At 42.1% G+C, this 19,870-nt stretch overlaps 1 protein-coding gene across 1 annotated transcript in view; it reads left to right on the plus strand.

The window, feature by feature from the left end:
• LOC150080024 (vesicular glutamate transporter 1-like) overlaps window positions 1-19,870 on the plus strand; it is a 547,583-nt gene that overhangs the window by 498,114 nt on the left and 29,599 nt on the right. Inside the window, exon 12 of the mRNA XM_090383743.1 lies at window positions 10,770-10,897. Within this exon, the coding sequence (XP_090239869.1) occupies window positions 10,770-10,897 (128 nt within the window). The remainder of the gene's footprint in view (window positions 1-10,769; window positions 10,898-19,870) is intronic.

A 19,870-nucleotide genomic window follows, 5' to 3' on the forward strand; every position in this document is an offset into this window, starting at 1 on the left:
ACTCCCTGACTTGGGATTCATGATATATAAATAAATAAATAAATAAGATCTTTATTGTACAGTTCACCGGTACACGCAGGTACCACGACCATACAATACCCTTCACGGCACCATGCCAGGGGTTACCAAACGGCAGAGATAATAAAGGAATTGTAAAGATTAATTATAAGCAAATTATATAATAAAAAAAAATAAAAAAAAAGTACTCATAGCAGATAATCTTGACTTGAAAGGAAAACTAATACAAAATAACAAATTGTGATAACAAAAGCTTTTCCTCAAGTCCAGTTTTCTGAGAGTCTCTTGCCCCGCCATAACGATCTGAGATCAGTTGGTAGTCCTGGAGACCACGTGCAGATCTAGGATGATCCGTTTATACTTTTTATCATCTATGATTTTAAATAAGTCAGCATCCAGGGATTGAACCAGGTGGAGCTTCTGATAAGGGAGGAACCGATCTTTCAAATGTAGTCTCGAAGGAAGAGCAAGAAGCTTGGGAGTGGAGCGGAGACCTGGTTGGGGAATCCGCCAGCACACGGTGTCCCAAACGTTGGGTGCTGAGACTCTCCCGGCAATCATTTTTACGGTGAAGATGAGTCTTCTCTCGTGCATTAATGCTGAAAACCTGGTTAAATTCAGCGCGTTGGCCATCGGTGTTGTGCACTGCTGTGGTGGGAGATGACACTTCCAGGTTGCCCACTTCAGGAGCCAGTATTCAGCGGCTTTTAATGGTTTAATTGTGGTGTCTGCAGCTGAGCCCCACAACTCTACTCCATACAGTACACTTCCAAAAATCATCATCCTGATATACATTTTTATCAGGTTTCTGTTGTGAATGTGTAGCAAGTGCTGCTTGGCAACCCACCGTTTCTTGTTGAATTTAGCACAGAGTTCTTCTATATGGTGATGGAATCGTAATTTTCTGTCGAAGATTACACCCAGATCTCTTTGCTTTTCAACGCAGGGGATCGGGACTCCGTCAATCACAGGCTGAATTATGGTTGGTATGGGTTTAAGAGAGAATACCATGATGGCAGATTTCTCAGGGTTCACTTATCAACTGCTGATGTGGTCCATCCACGCTACTTTGTCAAGCCCCTGATTTGTGCCACATTTATGTGTGCAACGAGGTGGCTTTCCTCTGTGTTCCCTCCATTAAGCTTTACTTTCAGCAGGCTTCTGAGTCTCTGATGGTATTTTTCGATCAGGCAGGCCTTAATTTCCATGTGCTGTAACTGCTGAGCCTGCATCATACCGAAGTATTTGTAGGCCTCTCCCTCTGTCATAGCTTCGATCTCTTTACCACTCTGCAGCTGGTAGTTTCGGTTGACTAATTTTCCTTGACGCAATCCGTGGGTCTTACTTTTGTCTAGACCAAATTCCATCCTAATATCCTTGCTGAATTCTTCGATGATCTGGAGTAGTTGCTGAAGGTGTTTCTCGGTTCCCGCGTAGAGCTTTATGTCATCCGTATACATCAGGTAGGTGAGGGTGTATAGGTTCTTCCTTCCTTCTTTGAGGTTATATTCGTACTTGCTACAGTTGAGTATGGTGGATAGCGGGTTAAGTGCTAGACAGAACCACAATGGGCTCAGGGCATCTCCCTGAAAGATTCCTCTCCTGATGGGGATTGGCCTTTTTGTGATGTTTTCGACCTTAATGGTGGTACTCCATTTCGCCATCGTTTCTCCTAGGAAGTTTGTCACTATCGGATAGACTTTGTAGATGTTCAGCGCCTCTATTAGCCAGCTGTGAGGCACCGAGTCGAAGGCCTTGCGGTAATCGATGTAGGCTGTGTACGTGTTGCAGCGCTTCTTGTAGGTTTGCACCAAAACCGCGGCATCTATGGTTAATTGCTCCTTACATCCTTTCTGCTGTTCGGCCATTATGCTTTGGCTCTCCAAGTGGTCTGATATCTTCCTGGTTATGCAGCTGGTCAGGATCTTGTACATTGTTGGGAGGCAGGTGATTGGCTTATATTTCGTCAGGTTTCTTGTATCTTCGTCTTTAGGCTTCAGATATATGATCCGTTGACTGAGAAACTTCGGGATTGTCTCTGGGCGCCTTATCATTTGGGTAGTCTGCTCTGCCTGGTGCTTGTGTGTGTGTGTGCAAGTGAGCTTCTTGTACCAGTAGTTGTGGGCGTTATGTATTCCTGGAGTTCGTCAGTTGTTAGAGATCTTGATCTTCTGTTTTACTTCTTCCCGAATCTCCCATCCTCTCATTTCTTGTACATTCTTGGTTTTCTTGCGTTCTAGTTCTATGCAGGTGGCTCGGCTGCTATGTTTAATTTCCCTGGACCATATGTTTCTCCAGAAATCATCACTAGTCTTCTTCTCGGGTGGTCCGTTCCCTTGTTTCCCGTCTTCTCCGAGATTCCTGTAGATTCCTCTTTGGTCCTCATCGAAGATTCGGTTGTTTATTTTCCTCTTGGAGCTCTCTTTGTATCGGCGTAGTCTCTTGCTAATAGCAAGGAGGTTCTCTTTCAAAGTGTCCAAGTACTCTCCTATTCTCTGATTTTCTGTCTCATGTTTGCTGTGGACGCTATTATTATTATTATTATTATTGTTGTTGTTGTTGTTGTTGTTGTTGTTGTTACTCTTATATTATTTCTCCCTTATTGGGGGATTCCACTCCGTGACGGGTACTGCTACCAAGTACACAGGGTGGTTGTAATATCTGGTGTTACTGTCGGTCGAGGAAATCTCTGACTGTCCTATCGGTGTTCAGGATTGCGTCTTTCTGGAGTTCCTTGTAGGTGTTCGCTGGGAGACCTATTGCTGCTAGGCTGCTAGGCTGTTATGTAGAGTCTTTGGTACCATACCGGTGGTTGACACGATGATTGGGATGGTTGATAATTCTTACATATGCCACATCTCTTTGATGTCATGTCTCAGGTTCGTGTACTTCCTAATTTTTCCCTCATGGGTTTTCTGGACATTGTTAGTGTTCGGCACCGCTATGTCAATCAGGTAGGTAGCCTTTTCCATCTTGTCCACAAGGGTTATAAATAAATTACTGTATTAGGGTTACCCGTAAATGAAATTACATTAACCCGTATTCGTGTCTGTAAATTGCGTGTGTTCTCTGGTCGATTTGCCTGTTTTGCTGGACGAAAAAACCTCAGTTTCTGAAGGAAAAACCTTGCTATCTACGCCTGAGACGGACTAACTCAGCCACGGAGTGAAAAAAGCCCACTAAAGTTCCTCCCGTCATCGACGGGATTCGAACCCGGGACTTTTCCACCCGGTGTGAGGATGTCCACAAGGGTTATGTCCGGTCTGTGTTGTGCGGAATGGTCTTATCCTTTATTATGGCGCGATCCCAGTACAACTTGTTGGTTCGAGTCTCTAGTACCGCCTGGGGTTCGTACTTGTAGTACGCATCCCAGGTTTGTAGTATGGTACACTTTCTTTGGTCAACTGGTATTTCGTAACTAACTTCTGTTGTATTATGCTGGCTATCTGGTCGTGTCTCTGAGTGTACTCAGTCTGGGTGATCACCTTGCATCCCGCGGTGATGTGTTGGATCGTTTCTGAGGATAGGTGGCATCGCCGACATGTGTCATCTGACATTCCGGACTCCTTTGTGATGTATTTTCTATAGATTCTGGTGTTGATTACCTGGTCTTGGATGACCAGCATGAATCCTTCAGTTTCAGGAAGAGCGTCCCGCTTTTAAGCCATGCTTGCATTGGAAGCAATGTTATCGATGTGATCTTGATGGAGGTCATTGTAGTGGCTGCCATGGAGTGTATTCTTTGCCCACCTTTCTAATTTTGATTCTTGTGCCGTCTGTGCATGAGGGGGATTCCTCGCTTAGGGTGAGTGGGGTATATCACTTATCTATCATCCTTATGGATTGGGGGAGTGGTGCTGTGTTGTTCTCGAAGTAATTCTTCAGGTTAACTATCGCTGTTTTCTGTTGTTCTGTCAGGTCTATCAGGTCCCTTCCTCCCTCTTTCCGAGGTATTGTTATTCTCTCCACTGGGACTTCGGGTTGTGTTGGCGGCTCTTGGTCATCATTGTCCTTGTCTTTCGCATGATATCTTCTAGCTCGGTGTTAGTCCAATCTACGATCCCGAAGGTGTTATATATTATTATTATTATTCAGTTTATTAAGTTTGATTTCAACCCCTGTACAGCTGGTTGGCTAGAAGGGTGTACAGAGAATTATAATTGAAAAATACGTACGTTAAAAGAACAAGAGAAACATTTGACAATGCGCTTGAGTGGTGTTGGATTAACACATGTATACATATTTACAAGAGGGAGAAAGCTTATATTTGAACTTACATTTACATATATACAGAGAGTTAGTTAAGTTTAGATAAATTCAATCTAATAAATGACAGCCAAAGTCTTGAACTTCAGAGAATTTTATGAACACAGTATCTGTCGCATAGAATATACTTGAACGCATACTTGAACCCAGTATTCCAAGTGTGGCCTAGCAATAGCCTTATGACCTTATATAATGGGACTGTGATGTCCTTATCTCTACTAGCAATTGTTCGATAATTCATTGCCAGGACACCATGGGCCTTCCTTGCAGCCTGTCTACAAGAACTCGGAGAACTTGATATTGTATCGTATCGTAATACCCAAGTCCCTTTCCTCCGTTACCCGCTTTATTTCAACTCCATCAAGTGCATAGTGTTGGGGGAAAGGCGCCTGTGGAGACAAACAGTATCACTGTGAAAGCAAGAAAAATTTTTTGTGTTGTAAATGAAGTATTGTGCTGGGTTCTGTTGGGTGCCCTGGCTTTTGGCGGCAGGATCCCTGGTGGGACCCCATGTTGCCCGCACACTCCACTAGGAGGTAGCCAGGCTGCCCATAATTCCCTGGCTAGTCTCCTCCAGGTCACCTGAGCTTCCTGGAAAGAGACCAAGTAAAAAAAAAAAAGATGAAGGGCACAGGGGGAGTACAGGTTGTACCGGAGAGGGTAAAGGAAAGGAGATATAGACAGAGGGACGAAGGATGTAAAGGAAGTCATCCTCCGCAGGTTGGGTGGGAATTCTCCCATCTAAGCGGAAGTGGAAGAAGAGGGCCTTCGAGAGGGTGGGAAGACAGTCACGTATCAAGAGAGACACGGATCAAACAATTCAAGCGACCTGAGTGTCAAGTTCAGTAGCTAGAAGTGGTCATAATCTAGGTGAGTATGTTCAGTATATCAGCCACAAAGTATATAAGTTATTTTGGGATTATTGTTCCACAGGTGCAATACCTTACACTTTACTGGATTAAAGCATAGTTGCAATTTTTCTAACCATCGGTGAAGTCTATTTAGGTTATTCTGAAGAAGCTATGCTTGGCGGCAATCATTAACTACTGTACCAATCTTTACATCATCTGCAAATTTAGACTTCACGCCCTCTGTTCCTTCATTGATGTCATTTATGAAAATCAAAACAGCAGTGGTTTTAATACTGATCCTTGGGGAATCTGAGGAATAACCATTTATCATAACCCTCTGCCTCCTGCCATGAAGCCACCGTGCTGTCCATCTAAGGATTTTCCCTGTGATTCCAGCCTGTTCCAGCTTGTAAAGTAACCGCTGATGTGGGACTGAGTCAAATGCTTTGCTGATCCAAATAAACAATGTCCCTAAGTCCTGAGTGACCCTGTAAAAATAGCTAATTAGATTATTTAAACATGATTTTTCCCTTTACAAAACCATGCTGAGTATAATTCAGAATTCTATTTCTATCTAAGTGATCCTGCATTCCACCCTTGATCATAGTCTCCATGATTTTCCCTACTATTGAAATTAGACTGGCCGGTCTGTAATTTCCGGTTACACTCCTAGAACCGCCTTTATGTTCCAATTTACACCAATCCAACGGAATCTCTCCTGTCCAGTGATGCTCTCATAACCAGCCTCAATGGTTCAATGCAGTCACTTGCCGCCTCGCTTAAGATTAAAGGGTAAATGCCGTCAACCCCAGGAGCCTTACTGCCCTGTAGGCTCGAAAGTTTTTCATTAAATGAACGTGTGAAATTTCAACATCATTAATTACATTTTTTTTTCAACTTCACTCCCAGAATTTCTCATTGACACAAAGGGTTTTTCATTTGTAAATATCGATGCAAACTAACTGTTGAGTTCATTAGCAACATCAGCTGGGGTATGTAATACTGTCCCACGTCCATTACATCAGGGCCCAATCTGGTTTGTTCTTCTCTTCTTTGCATTTATATATGTTAAGAATTCCCCCCCCCCCATTTCTCTTTTTGCCAGGGATTTTTCATAATCTGCCTTTGCCGGCGTAACCTTTTCTTTGCCCCCTCCCCCCCATCCAATATTTCAGATGAATTTGTAGCTGTGATGCACTTTTGTACTTTTTATTGCTCTGTACTTTTTGATGCTGCCTTTTCTTCTTAAGTAATGTGGCAACTTCATTATTCATCCAACTTGGAATCCTACTCGTGGAGTATTTTTTAATGGTATATACGCATTCAAGGCTTCTGCGATTAATGTTTTAAAGGTATACCATTGTTCAATTGTATTCGCTCTCATCAAGATATTTGCCCAGTTAATAAACGCCATGTAGCGCCTTAAGCCCTCGTAATTTCCTTTCCTGAAGTTAAAACCCATTCCTTTGCCCTGAAGTTAAAAACCATTCCTAACTACTGCTACCTCTCTCTTCCCTTTTCTTCGTCTTTAACTACTGCTACCTCTCTCTTCATCGTCCACCGTGGAACTTTCTGATCACTTCCTGATATTGGTTTCTGTACTGTCAGCCCAATTATGCCAAATGTATGTCCACAGGCGCCCATTTCGATTTCTAATCTGCAGATTTTCTTTAGTCTGTGGTGCTGCACATCATATATCCAGCGCATGTTTGAGCAACGCAGCAAAAGAAGGAATATTTCGAGATAAGTTTCTTGTTATGATGCGTGCTACGTTGGTCTTGTTTTAAACACCAAAACGTTCTTCGGCCCTTTGAAATGCGGGTACTGGATGTACTTTTCATATGAAATGAGGAGGTCAAGGAACATCTTTAAGAGCCTTAAGAGCAAATCTAGCGTTATGTCCCCTGCAATTACAGCTCCTTTTGCTGGTATTTCTGTTCTCTGCAGCTCCTTGCTTTGCTGGCTTTCCAAGAGACTCTGAACAGATGTAGCTCTTTCCAATGAAGTTTGGACTTTGAAGATTAATTTCATTATTTTTTATGTAATTTGATTATTCTCAGTTTGTTCATATCAATCCTTTTTTGGTCATGGCAGTTTTCCCTCCCTGTACTTGGACAAACAGGAGAGGGAGTATGTCAGAGTACCGCTGAGTTATGTGTAACTGACAGCTGGGTTGCCATTGGTTGGCCGGGACCGCTTTAATTAATAAATAATAATAACTACGATTGTAGTTTTACATTATGAGTTCGCAATGGTGGATTTACACTTGTATTTTACAGCGAATTTTAAACTCATAATCTCTTATGCCTCGAGCATTTATATTTTATTTAAATAATCATTCTTTGTCATTATAATCACGCGTTAATCCTCTAGCATTATTGGTGTTAGGAAAATTGCGCCATTCCCGTCTGTAATCCCTTTATTTTTATTCCTCGATTGTAAGAAAGATATTAAGAAAAATATTCTCAGGATTTGACCGAACTATAGGAGACCAGATTACACCTAGCCAAGCTGCGATTTCTAAACATTGCACGTATGGACTTCTATAACTTTTATCCAGTCCTCCTCTGGACAGAATATGAACTAGCTGGATCTCTGGATTAACAGAAATCTGAGACAGCTGGATTGAAATAAATTGGCACACTTTCCGAAACTGGCGAGATAGCCAGGGTGCCCACCCAGATCGCTTTAATTTTAACCTCGGAACTGCCTTCTCTACAAAAGGACTTCGCTCCGATAAGTCGCTTATTTTCGGCGAGTCGTCTGTTGTTCGTTGCCGCTAATGGCTTACGGAGTCATTCATAATAAATGGACGACTTTCCCCTCCCTCCCCAGGCGGCTTCCGAAAAGACAGCTCGCATTTCACGTGTGGCGGTGCTGCTCGCGAGTCCAACAGGTTTCGCGGAGTCCGTACGCAAATTTCATTATTTTTCATCCAATATTCATCGTGCGCGGATCGACTCAGAGGCAGAATCGCGGACTGGCTTCGTGCACGAGCCATTCCTGCAGGAGAAGACGACGAAGTACGGCGCTTGTCAATAATTGAACACCCGCAGTAATTGCGAGTCGTATTTTCCACTCGGCTTTCTTCCGTGGCCCTCCAAATTAAACCCCTAAGAAATTATACAAAATCGCGTTTCTCTTCTGAGTCCTTCGCAGTTATAACGAAACCTTTCTACCGTACCCCACGCGCACTGTCTAATGTGGACGGTGGAAGAGGGCCATTTTAAGTTGGATCCGGGGACTCAACTGAAGGGAGAGACGACGAGTGTCCAGCAGACGAAATTGATGTCAGTTGAAATCTCGTTTTCAGTAATTTTTGTAAATTTTAGGGCAGCAATTTTGAAATATTATTTTGTACAATGATTTGTATAAAATAATACGTTCGTGCACTTCCTGATTTTTTTCTCCACGGGTTTTCTGCTCGTTGCCAGTGTTGGGCACTGATATGTCAATCAGATAGGTAGCCTGTTCCTTCTTGGGAGATGGTCTTGTCCTTTATTATTGTGCAGTCCGTTACAGCCTGGGTCATCACCTTGCACCCCGCGGTGATGTGTTGGACCGTTTCTGAGACCAGGTGGCATCGGACACTCCTGGCTCCTTGGCGATGTAGTTTCTATAGTTCCAGGTGTTGATTACCTGGTCTTGAATGGCGTGCATAAATCCTTCGGTCTTAAGGAAGAGCACCCGCTCGTGAGCCATGCATTGGAAGCAATTTTATCTATGTGATCTTCATTGTAGTGTCTGCCCCTGAGTGGCTTCTTTGCCCTCTTTCTAGCTTCGTTTGTGCCTTCTGGATACGACGGGATTCCTCGCTTAGGTTGATTTGGGTATACCGCTTGTCTATTTTCCTAATGGCCTGGTGGAGTGCTGCTCTGTGTTTCTGGAAGTAATCTTATTCTTAAGTAATGTGGAAGTAAGATTATTATTATTACACTGGTGTGCAAAACGTAAGGACCAACACTATTTACAAAGGTTACAAACACAAAAATCTTTACTTAACGTACTCTTTACTGATGAGAGTAGATTCAGTCTCAGCAGTAATTCTGGACGTCAGCTGATCAGACGAAAGATTGGCACACGGAAACACCCCGAAAACATCACTGAAAGGGATCGGAATGGCGGTCGAGGTGTTCTCGTATGGGGAGCGTTATCTTGAATGGACGTACACAACTCCAGATACTGGAAGGCGGTACTGTAATCGGTGCACGCTACTATACTGAGGTGATCCTTCCCAATGTGTGTGTTTCGATGTGCCATTTCCCCCGAGTTCCTGTTTAGGGATGATAACGCCACACCCCATCGTACTGCAGCTGTTGATATACTTTTGTAAATTGAGGACATTGTTCGTATGGATTGGCCTGCCCGTTTCCGTCGATCTAAATCCCATCGAACACATATGGGATGCTGTGGAGACGCCTAGCGGCACATCCACACCTACCAAAAAATGTTCACCAGCTGAAGATGGCGCTAACAGAGGAATGGACGATGTTACCTCAAGAACTTATCAACAACATTGTTCTAAGCATGGACAGGCGGTGCAAACAGGCGGTTCATTAGGAGATATGGGCGGCCATATCTCCTAATGAAGACCACCTCTTCCCTTTGTTCTTCTTTGGCAGTGATGCATCTGTACCATGGCAGTCAATGCTATGTTGCCATTTTTGAATAAAGTCCTTCTGTACCGCTTTGTTTCCTTCATCATTTCTGTACTTCACGAGGTTTCTTTGGTGTGCTTTTCCCATATCCAGGCCACTCCTATGAGAAGCTACAGGTGAAAACTTGACTGGTTCGTAAATTTTGCACACCAGTGTATCATTGTTGCTCTTATATTATTATTATTATTATTATTATTATTATTATTATTAAAATCAGTTTATTTCCCAAGAAGCCTTGGGTCACCCCGGGACGGCTCTGTGCCATAAGGGTGTGAATATTTACCGACTAAGGTGCGAGGAACAGATGTACAATAAACAAGAGTACATGCTTGCTCGACCCGAGGCTAATTTCATAATCTGGTAGCAGTTCTTGAGGATTTCCTTCCTGTAGGGCTTTATTTCTCCCTGATTGGGGGATTCCACTCCATGATGGGTACTGCTACCAGTACACAGGGTGGTTGTAATTCTGGTGGTACTGTTGGTCGAAGAACTGTCTGACTATCCTGCAGATGTTCAGGATGGCGACTTTCTGGAGATCCTTGCAGGTGTTCTCTGGCAGACGTATTCCTGCTAGGTTGCTATGTAGGATCTTTGGCACCATACCGGTGGTTGACACGATGATCGAGATGGTCGTTACTTCTTGCATATGCTACAATTCCTTGACCTCATGTCTTAGGTTCCTCTACTTCCTAATTTTTTCCTCATGGGTTTTCTGGACATTGCTAGTTTTGGGCACCGCTATGTCAATCAGGTAGGTAGCCTTGTCCACAACGGTTATGTCCGGTCTGTTGTGTGAGAACACTATATTGCATACAAAAGGCACACGCCGTACACAATACCCTTCACGGCTACAAGCCAGGAGTTTACAGGAGAGGCTAATACAATGTAATAAACAAGGATGAGATAGGAGAGAAAAAAAACAATATTATTGCTAATTATACAAGTGTTGGATTAGGTTTTATTTTTTGTCTTTTAGGTTTCAATGTCAATCATCTGGACATCGCCCCCAGGTACGCCAGTATCCTCATGGGAATGTCAAACGGCTTTGGGACTCTTTCCGGCATGATCTGTCCCATCGTCGTGGAGTCCCTCACTAAAGATGCGGTAAGAATGCTCAAGATTTTTTTTTTCTTTTTATTATTTTGTTTTTATTAGTGAAGATTATTAAATTTCAAAACCCTGATGACAACTCCAGTAACCGGGGACAACTGGGAAATAAATTTTAGTTAATTCGAACAGAGTCCAGATAAAAATGCTACAAACCACATTTCAATGCGAACTAAAAAGACGATTGCGAATAAATATGAAACTACGGATAGTGGCGCTATATTTAATACCGTCACTCATCACCTTGACCTTGCTACGAAGACCCTTTCGTCTTCCACCATTTCAAAAAAAATTAAAAACAAAAATCGTATGCAGAGATGTGGGCTATGAGGGAGGAACTGACACGCACACACTTTTTTGTAGTGTCTTTCACCAAAAGGTGAGTCACACTGATTCCATTCTATGCCTCGCGAGTGTGAGGAATGGAGTGGAATTGATGTCACGTCTTTCGCTGTGTAAAATAATGAACTGAGTATTGGAATCTACCGATGGATGAACATAACTGGGTACGTCCTCCACTATCTGGGAGACCGGTCTAAGCTCAGTACCATCCCATCCATGAGAGGAATCCACAGGCTTTTGCTGCACTGCCAAAAAAAAAAAAAAAAAAAAAACAAGGAGAATACCAAATGTATGTATTTTGTGATTTGCAGCAACTAGAACGCCATCAACTCTCCCTCGTGTCTCTGTGAGATGTAGTGCACCGTAAAATTGGATAGGTTACGTTGTGGTGTCATTCTGGCCTACTGGCTTCACAGAAGCAGCGATCACATGGAAAGCCACGTCCGATAACGGTGGGCCAATCCTACCGGTCCCTTTTAGGGACAGAAATCTTCATCCACAGGACACAGTGCCAGCAGTGGGCGAACAGAAACACAGTGATCCATATCAGGAAAAAAAATATATTAATTACTTACTTTATATAGAAAAAAAAAAGCCAGAGCAGAAGGGAGCAGTATTTACAGTTATTCAAAAGAGTCTTCAAAAGACCAGTCAAAATATCTCTTTGACTTGTCTTATTCAAATCTTGATTAAAAACTCATTGGATTCATTGAAGTAATTCCACCATATGGACTTGTCCAACAAAGGTTCGTTGGATTTCGATTTTATTGGCGCAAAAGCGACTAAAGCTATGGTGCGCCCCGACAAAGGTATAAAACGATCAAGTCACGAATAAGTCACTATGTGATTGAAGATCAGAATCTTCATAAGATGTGATTCACATCCTGCCAGTGAATTTCGTGAGATTCGAACTTCTGTTATTCCCTCAGATTCCCTCATTTGTAAACAGTGGTTCGTGTCTCACCCACGAGGGAGAACAAACCTCACTTATTCATTTTAATAACCATTTTAGTGGCCCACATCGCAACCAGATAATAATAATAAGATTCTTTATTAACATAAATTTTATACACTAGTGATTCCTTACACAGAAAGCCAGAGGAATCTTACAATTCGTTGTTTATACAAGTGATTTTGTTTTATAATAGAAAAAAGAAATGAAATAAAATTATAATAACTAAAGAATAATTAATAGATAAAAACAAAGATAATAGTCAAAATGTAAAAATGAAGTAGTAATTACAGCGAAAAAGGACTACAAGTTGAGCAGAACATGAAATGACATCGGTTAACTAACTAAGATCGGCACTTACATAAATGCCGTTTACAAGCAGCAAGATGGGACAAGATGCCATCTCGATATGCCTTGTCTACAGACCACAGGTCGATGTCGATGTTGAGCGAATTGAGTGTCCAGAGTCACATTTGGGAAGTCTCTCTTGAAATTCTGTAACCGCTGGAGCCTTGAGCACAAGGAGGGGGTACTACGGAGATGTCTTCCTGGCAAACGCCAACCAACCGTGTTCCAGATGTCGATGTGATCCTTCTTAGCTGAGCACAGATGAAGGAATGACTTTATTTTTAGCACATGGGCTCTGTGGACTATGGGCGTATATTGCAGGTTGCAGCAGAGAGTAGATTTAGATGTTGTGTAGATCTGGTGCGACCACAAGTTGGCCCACTTCAGCACCCAGAATTCGAGGCCCCATAGTTTCCCGGGGCTGGTGGGTGGTGCCGCCGACCAAACTTCTACGGCATAGGAGAGCACACTACAAAAGTAAGTTGCGAGGTACTTCTTGATTATTTGCTTATTGTGCGTTTTGCACAGATCAATTTTCATTGCCCAGAACGCTCTCAGGGCTTTGGAATACTGAGCTTGGGTTTGTTTTTTATAGGTGACGTTGGCATCAAGGATTACTCCGAGGAATTTGACGCTGTCTGTGGGAGTCAGGACCTTTCCTGCCAATTCCGGAAGTAGAGAAGATGCAGTATCAGTAGAAGTCGTCCGACTTGGAGTAAAGATGAGATAGTTTGACTTATCTGGATCGACTAATAGGCCAAAAAATTTAGCATACTTACAGAATGTATTTAGATAGCTGTTTACAGCTTCAGAGGAGGTTTGTCCTTCTTGTGAATCAACCAACACGGCGTTTGCATGGCAAGTAGAAACAATATCTTCAGCATATGATAGGAACGCTGGAATTTGATCCATTAGTGGAACGAATATTGCTGCAAGTAGCGAGGCCGAGAGAGAACCCCCTTGTGGGATCTCTGCTTCGACGCTTTTAGTAACCAGAACGTCAAAATTTGCAGTCTGCACTTTCTAAGCAGTTCTCCCCATGTGCATCGCTTTGCCCTCATCACCACTGGTTGAATCATTCACGCGACCAGCATAAGCAGAAGAAAACGAACAACGGATGACACGCTGCCAGTGCGGGAAAAATATGTGGAAAAGGAGGGGTGCACGTAGACATATGAAGTAGCTTGCGTGGGGCGGCACCACAACGTTAATTAGGAATGTGAAAACCTAACCTAAAAAGGTCTAACATAGAAAACTAAATCATGAAAACAAAAATAATAAAAAAAAACACGATAGGACAGCAAAAGAAAGAAAACGAAAGGAGAAAAAGATAAAGGAAAAATATGAATTCCACCCTCAGAGGCAGCTCACCACCAGCATTGTGCCATATGAACCCCAGTGCCAAAAAAAAAAAAAAAAAAAAAAGACATAAGTCAGCATCTGCATGAAGACAGGAAAGTAGAAAAGGAAGAAAGTTAATTTAAAAAAAAAACACAGTGTTAGAATATGCAGCGTGAAGAGTGGTGATTCTAAGATGTAGTGGAAGAAGTCATAGGCGGCAAAAGAGAACCACTTTCAGGCACAGGAACACAGACAGCAGAGCATCTTTCTCTTTCTTTATTTTCTCCTAAGAGACACCCGCTTACGGCTATTAACCACATTCAAATATAAGTTATTTGTATAACTTATATTCGTAGTCAGGTATACAAGTGCACATTCAGATATACATAATTATAATTTATACACATATCTTAATATCAATATACATATCATTGTCTTAAATAAAATATACTTTGTCTAATTAATTATTATATTATGCATATAATAATTTCTAACTTAGCCCCTGGCATTCCTGCCGTGAAGGGTAAATTGTATACATTCTTTGTACACAATAAAGATTATATCATTGCCGTATTTGTACATGACAGACAGAGAGAGAGAGCGACAGAGAGAGAGAGAGAGAGCACAAGAATAATTTGCAATTTTACAAGGAATTAGAGAATGTTTTCACATCTACACCACTACTTACAGCGAGTTCAATGTAAACATAACAGGAGCAAAAACAGTCCCGACCAGTTCATTCTTCATTTCCTGCATTCTGTTTTGTTTTCATCTGTGGGCTTCACTCAACATTTATAGGTGGAGTCATGCATCCTGAAACATTTCAGTCCTGTATCTCTTCTCTGTGCAAAGCCTTTCTGGGTCTGCTTGAAGATCGTTGTAGATCCTAATGGCGTTGAAAGGGAAAAAAAAATCGCTGAAGGCTTCCCAGCTGCGTGAGCGCGCTACTGGGCGGAAGAGATGGTGTCCTATTCGCCCACCTCTGCGTCATGCGAGGCCTAGTCAGCAGGTAGTCAGTTTTCGGCGAGTCGAGTCTCCCGGTCAGCAGTTTTGCTAGAGTGAGAACGTTCTTGGTGACAATTATGTGAGACCAAGGCGTGACATCCAAGTTGGCATCTAGAACAGCCCTTGAGATTGTAAATGGCTAATAGTGATCCTGTTTAACCATCTCAGCATTCAGTACTCTAAACCCAGGAAAGCCTCGATGGTAGCATCTGGGGCAGAAGACCAAATCTGAGATTCGTAGAGGCGGATGGGGGTGACGCATCTTAAAATATATTGTTTAACAAAGTCAAGATTCCTGATTCCTACCAGCTCCTGTCCGGACGATCATAGTGGTGCGTAAGTTTTCTTCTTTACATGTCTGAAATGGGGTGTGAAGGTTAGGTTTTCGTCCCACTTCAGACCAAGATCAACATGTGTCTGGACTTTTTTGACAACGCTACCATTCACACGTATTGATATGTGGTTCTTTATTATCTTGCGGGTATAAACCATTTGTGCTGTCTTGTGTTCATTTAGTAGCGCACGTGCTCTTGAAAAGGCCACATGGGAAAGGTTTCTAATTTATGGAAGACATTCGTTAGATTGTAAAAGTTCAGATTCGTGGCGACGAGAGAAGAGATTCCAGCGGATGACGAAGCTGTTGGTAGTAATGGCAGTGATAGAGACATGTTCGCGGTCTTCAAGTTGTTCCCATAGACAGAGTGAACGGAGGACAGAACCAAGCTTGGTCCACATCGAGCCGAGTCCGGTGAGAATAAAAAGAGTGCAGAAAGGAGGCTAAAACCGTTCCTGCACGGAAAGGTTTAAAACAAAAGAAATGTGAGAATTAATTTGGAGGTAACAAAACGCCTCTCGATGTACGTTACCGACCAACGATCCTGTCATTGTTGAAGTAGTAGGCCCCAGCAGCGTTTTATTTCTATAAAATAATTTTTCGAAAGAGTGTTATCCAAGTCGTAGATAAAAATGCCATGGTCCGATCTCTTTTAGGGGTCCGTAGAGATACCTGCAGATGATTAAGCCTGCAGAGAAACAATAAAACGGACTTTGAAGCTTCTTGGACCAAGAGCTGTGATGGAGCTAGCAGCAGAAGTTGTGCGTAAAGAGAAAAGCCAGCGGGTGAAAAAGGTTTTAAAGTACGCTTTTCAGGTATCTCCAGTTCCGCCCTCACCCGTTCATTTCCGATATTACCTTGTTTGCAGCATACCGCACTATTTGCGAAGACTTTTTTTCAGCCACACCTTTAGTGACCTCGTTAAAAATGTAACTTCGTGATATTTCCTGAGAGAACCGCGGCATCTTTGGACTGTAAATTGGTAAGTGGCATAGGACAAGCTGGCCTGGATTGTCTAAATTCAATGTAGGAGTAATATCTCAAATAGAAGTGGATGGGTTTGGCAATAATTGGTTATAACATGGATCATGAGGTTTTGGGGACTCTACACTTTCCATGGTTAGTATCACGCTCAGCTCGAACTCTTCCATCGAAAGTACATAATACGTACCATCCCTGATGTTCCTCAGTTCGAACAGCAATCATCGTGGAAAATCGATCGCAGAGAGAGAGAGAGAGAGAAAGACAATAAAGAAACCTACTCTTACCCAACTGTTGCTCGAACTGCCTCTCCCTGACGTAGATATTCCCCGAAGATGCAAATGAAGGTCCAGTGTGTAGCTACCGTTTCTCCCGTGCACGTTAACGAAGTCAATGATTGGATTCCTCACGATCGATAAATAAACAATGGAAAAGATGCGAACCTCTTTTGCAGGGTTACACGAGAAGGACCCACCACACTCCATTATTTATCTAGAAATCAAGCGGGGAAAAAAACTCCACACAAAACATGCAATAACCGAACGAGAATACGTAACAGTGAAAGAATTATTTAAAATTTCGACAAAAATGAAAGTTAAAGCGAAGTTGGCTTTCAAATAAAGCAAGGCCTCCACTGAAGTAGAAGAAGACACGATCCACTCGATGTATCGTGTTGCAATCACTGAAGACAGCCTTAATGATAACTTTCCATGGCTCTCGAAACGTGTTTCTTCCAAGATCCGATTGCCAAACATAATGATGTACAATGATTGAAACTCTCTCTCTCTCTCTCTCTCTCTCTCTCTCTCTCTCTCTCTCTCTCTCTCTCTCTCTCTCTCTCTCCTGTAATGAATCTGATATGACACAAAGTTGTTTTCATTCTGGTTGCCTTTTTCTGAATACTCCCTTAAATCTCTGTCATTTTTCGTTTTTATGCGTATTGTCGGCACTTCAATACAATATTCCAAATGCGATTTAATCACCGACTTGTAAAGAGAGAGAGATAATGACACCCTTCTCCCTCCTAGCAAACATATCCCTTCCTAGCTGCCTGTTTACTCTGCATGGAAAATTCATGTCAGATTGAAACGAACACCGTTTGTAGTTTTTTAATAGTTGTTTATGAAAGAAACGAAGTTTTTTTCATAAACAACTATTTTTTAACTATCCCCCTCTATAATATCTATCTAATATCTAAGGCGCATTTAGGGCTAGAGCCTCAAGCTGCGAACAAATTTAGACTATGTATATAAAGTGCTTAGCATCATATTACACAGCCATTTCTGAATAAACAGAAAATTTTTAAGGTGGCATCGTTTTAGGTTATGTTTTTGCCATCATTGCATCACTTGGGTACCTACCCACTCACTGACGAAGGGCCAAATAGCCCTGAAACAGTGCTGTCTGGGTGGTGGTACCTATCTGAGAATAAGTAACACTAGTCTTCTCCTTAGGTGAAGCGTTACTTATTCGAAGTAGTGCAATATCATGGCAACTCGTTGTGAAGGTATTCACAATATGAGATATAACCTAAAACGATGCCACCTTAAAAAATTTTCTGTTTATACAGAAATGGCTGTGTATTATGATGCTAAGCACTTTATATACATAGTCTAAATTTGTTCGCAGCTTGAGGCTCTAGCCCTAAATGCGCCTTAGTCTAAATACATCATACACCATCGGGCATCTCTCATATTGTGGAGTTATACTTCATAACTGTTTCTGCCATCATTGCATCACTTGGGTACCTACCCACTCACTGAAGAAGGACCAAATAGTCCTGAAACAGTGCTGTCTGGGTGGTGGTACCTATCTGAGAATAAGTAACATTAGTCTTCTCCTTAGGTGAAGCGTTACTTATTCGAAGTAGTGCAATATCATGGCAACTTGTTGTGAAGGTATTCACAATATGAGATATAACCTAAAACGATGCCACCTTAAAAATTTTCTGTTTATTCAGAAATGGCTGTGTATTATGATGCTAAGCACTTTATATACATAGTCTAAATTTGTTCGCAGCTTGAGGCTCTAGCCCTAAATGCGCCTTAGTCTAAATACATCATACACCATCGGGCATCTCTCATATTGTGGAGTTATACTTCATAACTGTTTCTGCCATCATTGCATCACTTGGGTACCTACCCACTCACTGACGAAGGGCCAAATAGCCCTGAAACAGTGCTGCTAGGGGGAGCTTGATGATGTCCGGAGTTTCCAAGAATAGGTAACACCAGCCTTCTCCACTGGGGAAGCGTTGCCTATTCGAGGAGTTCATGAGTTTTTGAGTGGTGTGAGTTGAAGGAGTTACTGTCCCTTTCATTCTTCTACACTGTTTTTTTTCCTCTTCCACTCCTACTATAACTTTCCCTCTACCTTTTTTGCTTTTCTAAGTCTAATAGGGACAAGTGGATATTCACATACATACATCAAATAGCCCTGAAACAGTGCTGTCTGGGTGGTGGTACCTATCTGAGAATAAGTAACATTAGTCTTCTCCTTAGGTGAAGCGTTACTTATTCGAAGTAGTGCAATATCATGGCAACTCGTTGTGAAGGTATTCACAATATGAGATATAACCTAAAACGATGCCACCTTAAAAATTTTCTGTTTATACAGAAATGGCTGTGTATTATGATGCTAAGCACTCTATATACATAGTCTATCTAATATCTTTATTTACAATTTTATATGTGAAATATGTAACTATACGTTTTACGTTCTATGTTTTATGGGATTTCCTGTATTAGTTATTTCATGGTAAACCCCTAGCATTGTCGCTGTTGTGGGTATTCTTGCATCAGGCAATCGTGGATCCACTCACTGCCTGCAATAAAGATATGAGAAATACGAGAGAACAATCCATTTCCCCGCAGACACAGATGGCGAAAACGTAATGTCGAGTACAAGGGTGGAACGTACGCAGGCCATCTGGGCCCGAGTTCTAGAAGTGGATCGTAATGACTTCTGGGGGGACGGAGAAAGAGGAACTGCAGTTCTGATTCTGAGATGTCAGTACTTGTCGGACCGTTACCGTGGAGTCTGCTCAGCACGAAAGTAAACAGAAATGCGTATTACGATCTTTCTGTCGTTTCACCAGATCACGCGAAAACTGCAAGACAGAAAGGATCCATCTGTGGTACTTCCACAAGACCAAAAACCGAGTATATACGTAATTCCAGGATTTCTCTCCTCCAAATGTATTATTTTACTTTTAGAAGCATTCAACTTTAATTGCCATATTTCGAAACCATATGCAACCAATTCAAGTCTTTTTGAAGCAACATGGTCTCGATGAAACTGTTAACCATCTTACCCACATTGAGGTCATCAGAAAACTTCACAGCTAGACAGCTTGAAGATTGACCATTTATTACGAGGCTCTGTCTCCTCTGGTTCAGGAACAACGTAGGATTTTATCACTGAATTGCGGCTATTTCCAGGACCCTTTCATGAGGGACAAAACCTCTTTACTAAAGCTTTATTTTATTTTATTTTTTATTGAACATCCCAAATACGAAAGGTATTAGATCCTGTTCACCCAATGGGGAGTCGTGCCATTCGCTCGCGCCAACCAAGGACAGTGTAAAGTAAAGTGTAAAGTGTATTCGTGTCAAACGGCACCAGGGGTTTTCCCCCATCTCCGCGTTGTATACATTGTCATGTGAAA

This window comes from Mastigoproctus giganteus, chromosome 10 (assembly GCF_048544385.1).
Source record: "Mastigoproctus giganteus isolate SK-2022 chromosome 10, ASM4854438v1, whole genome shotgun sequence".
Classification (NCBI taxonomy): Eukaryota; Metazoa; Arthropoda; class Arachnida; order Uropygi; family Thelyphonidae; genus Mastigoproctus; species Mastigoproctus giganteus.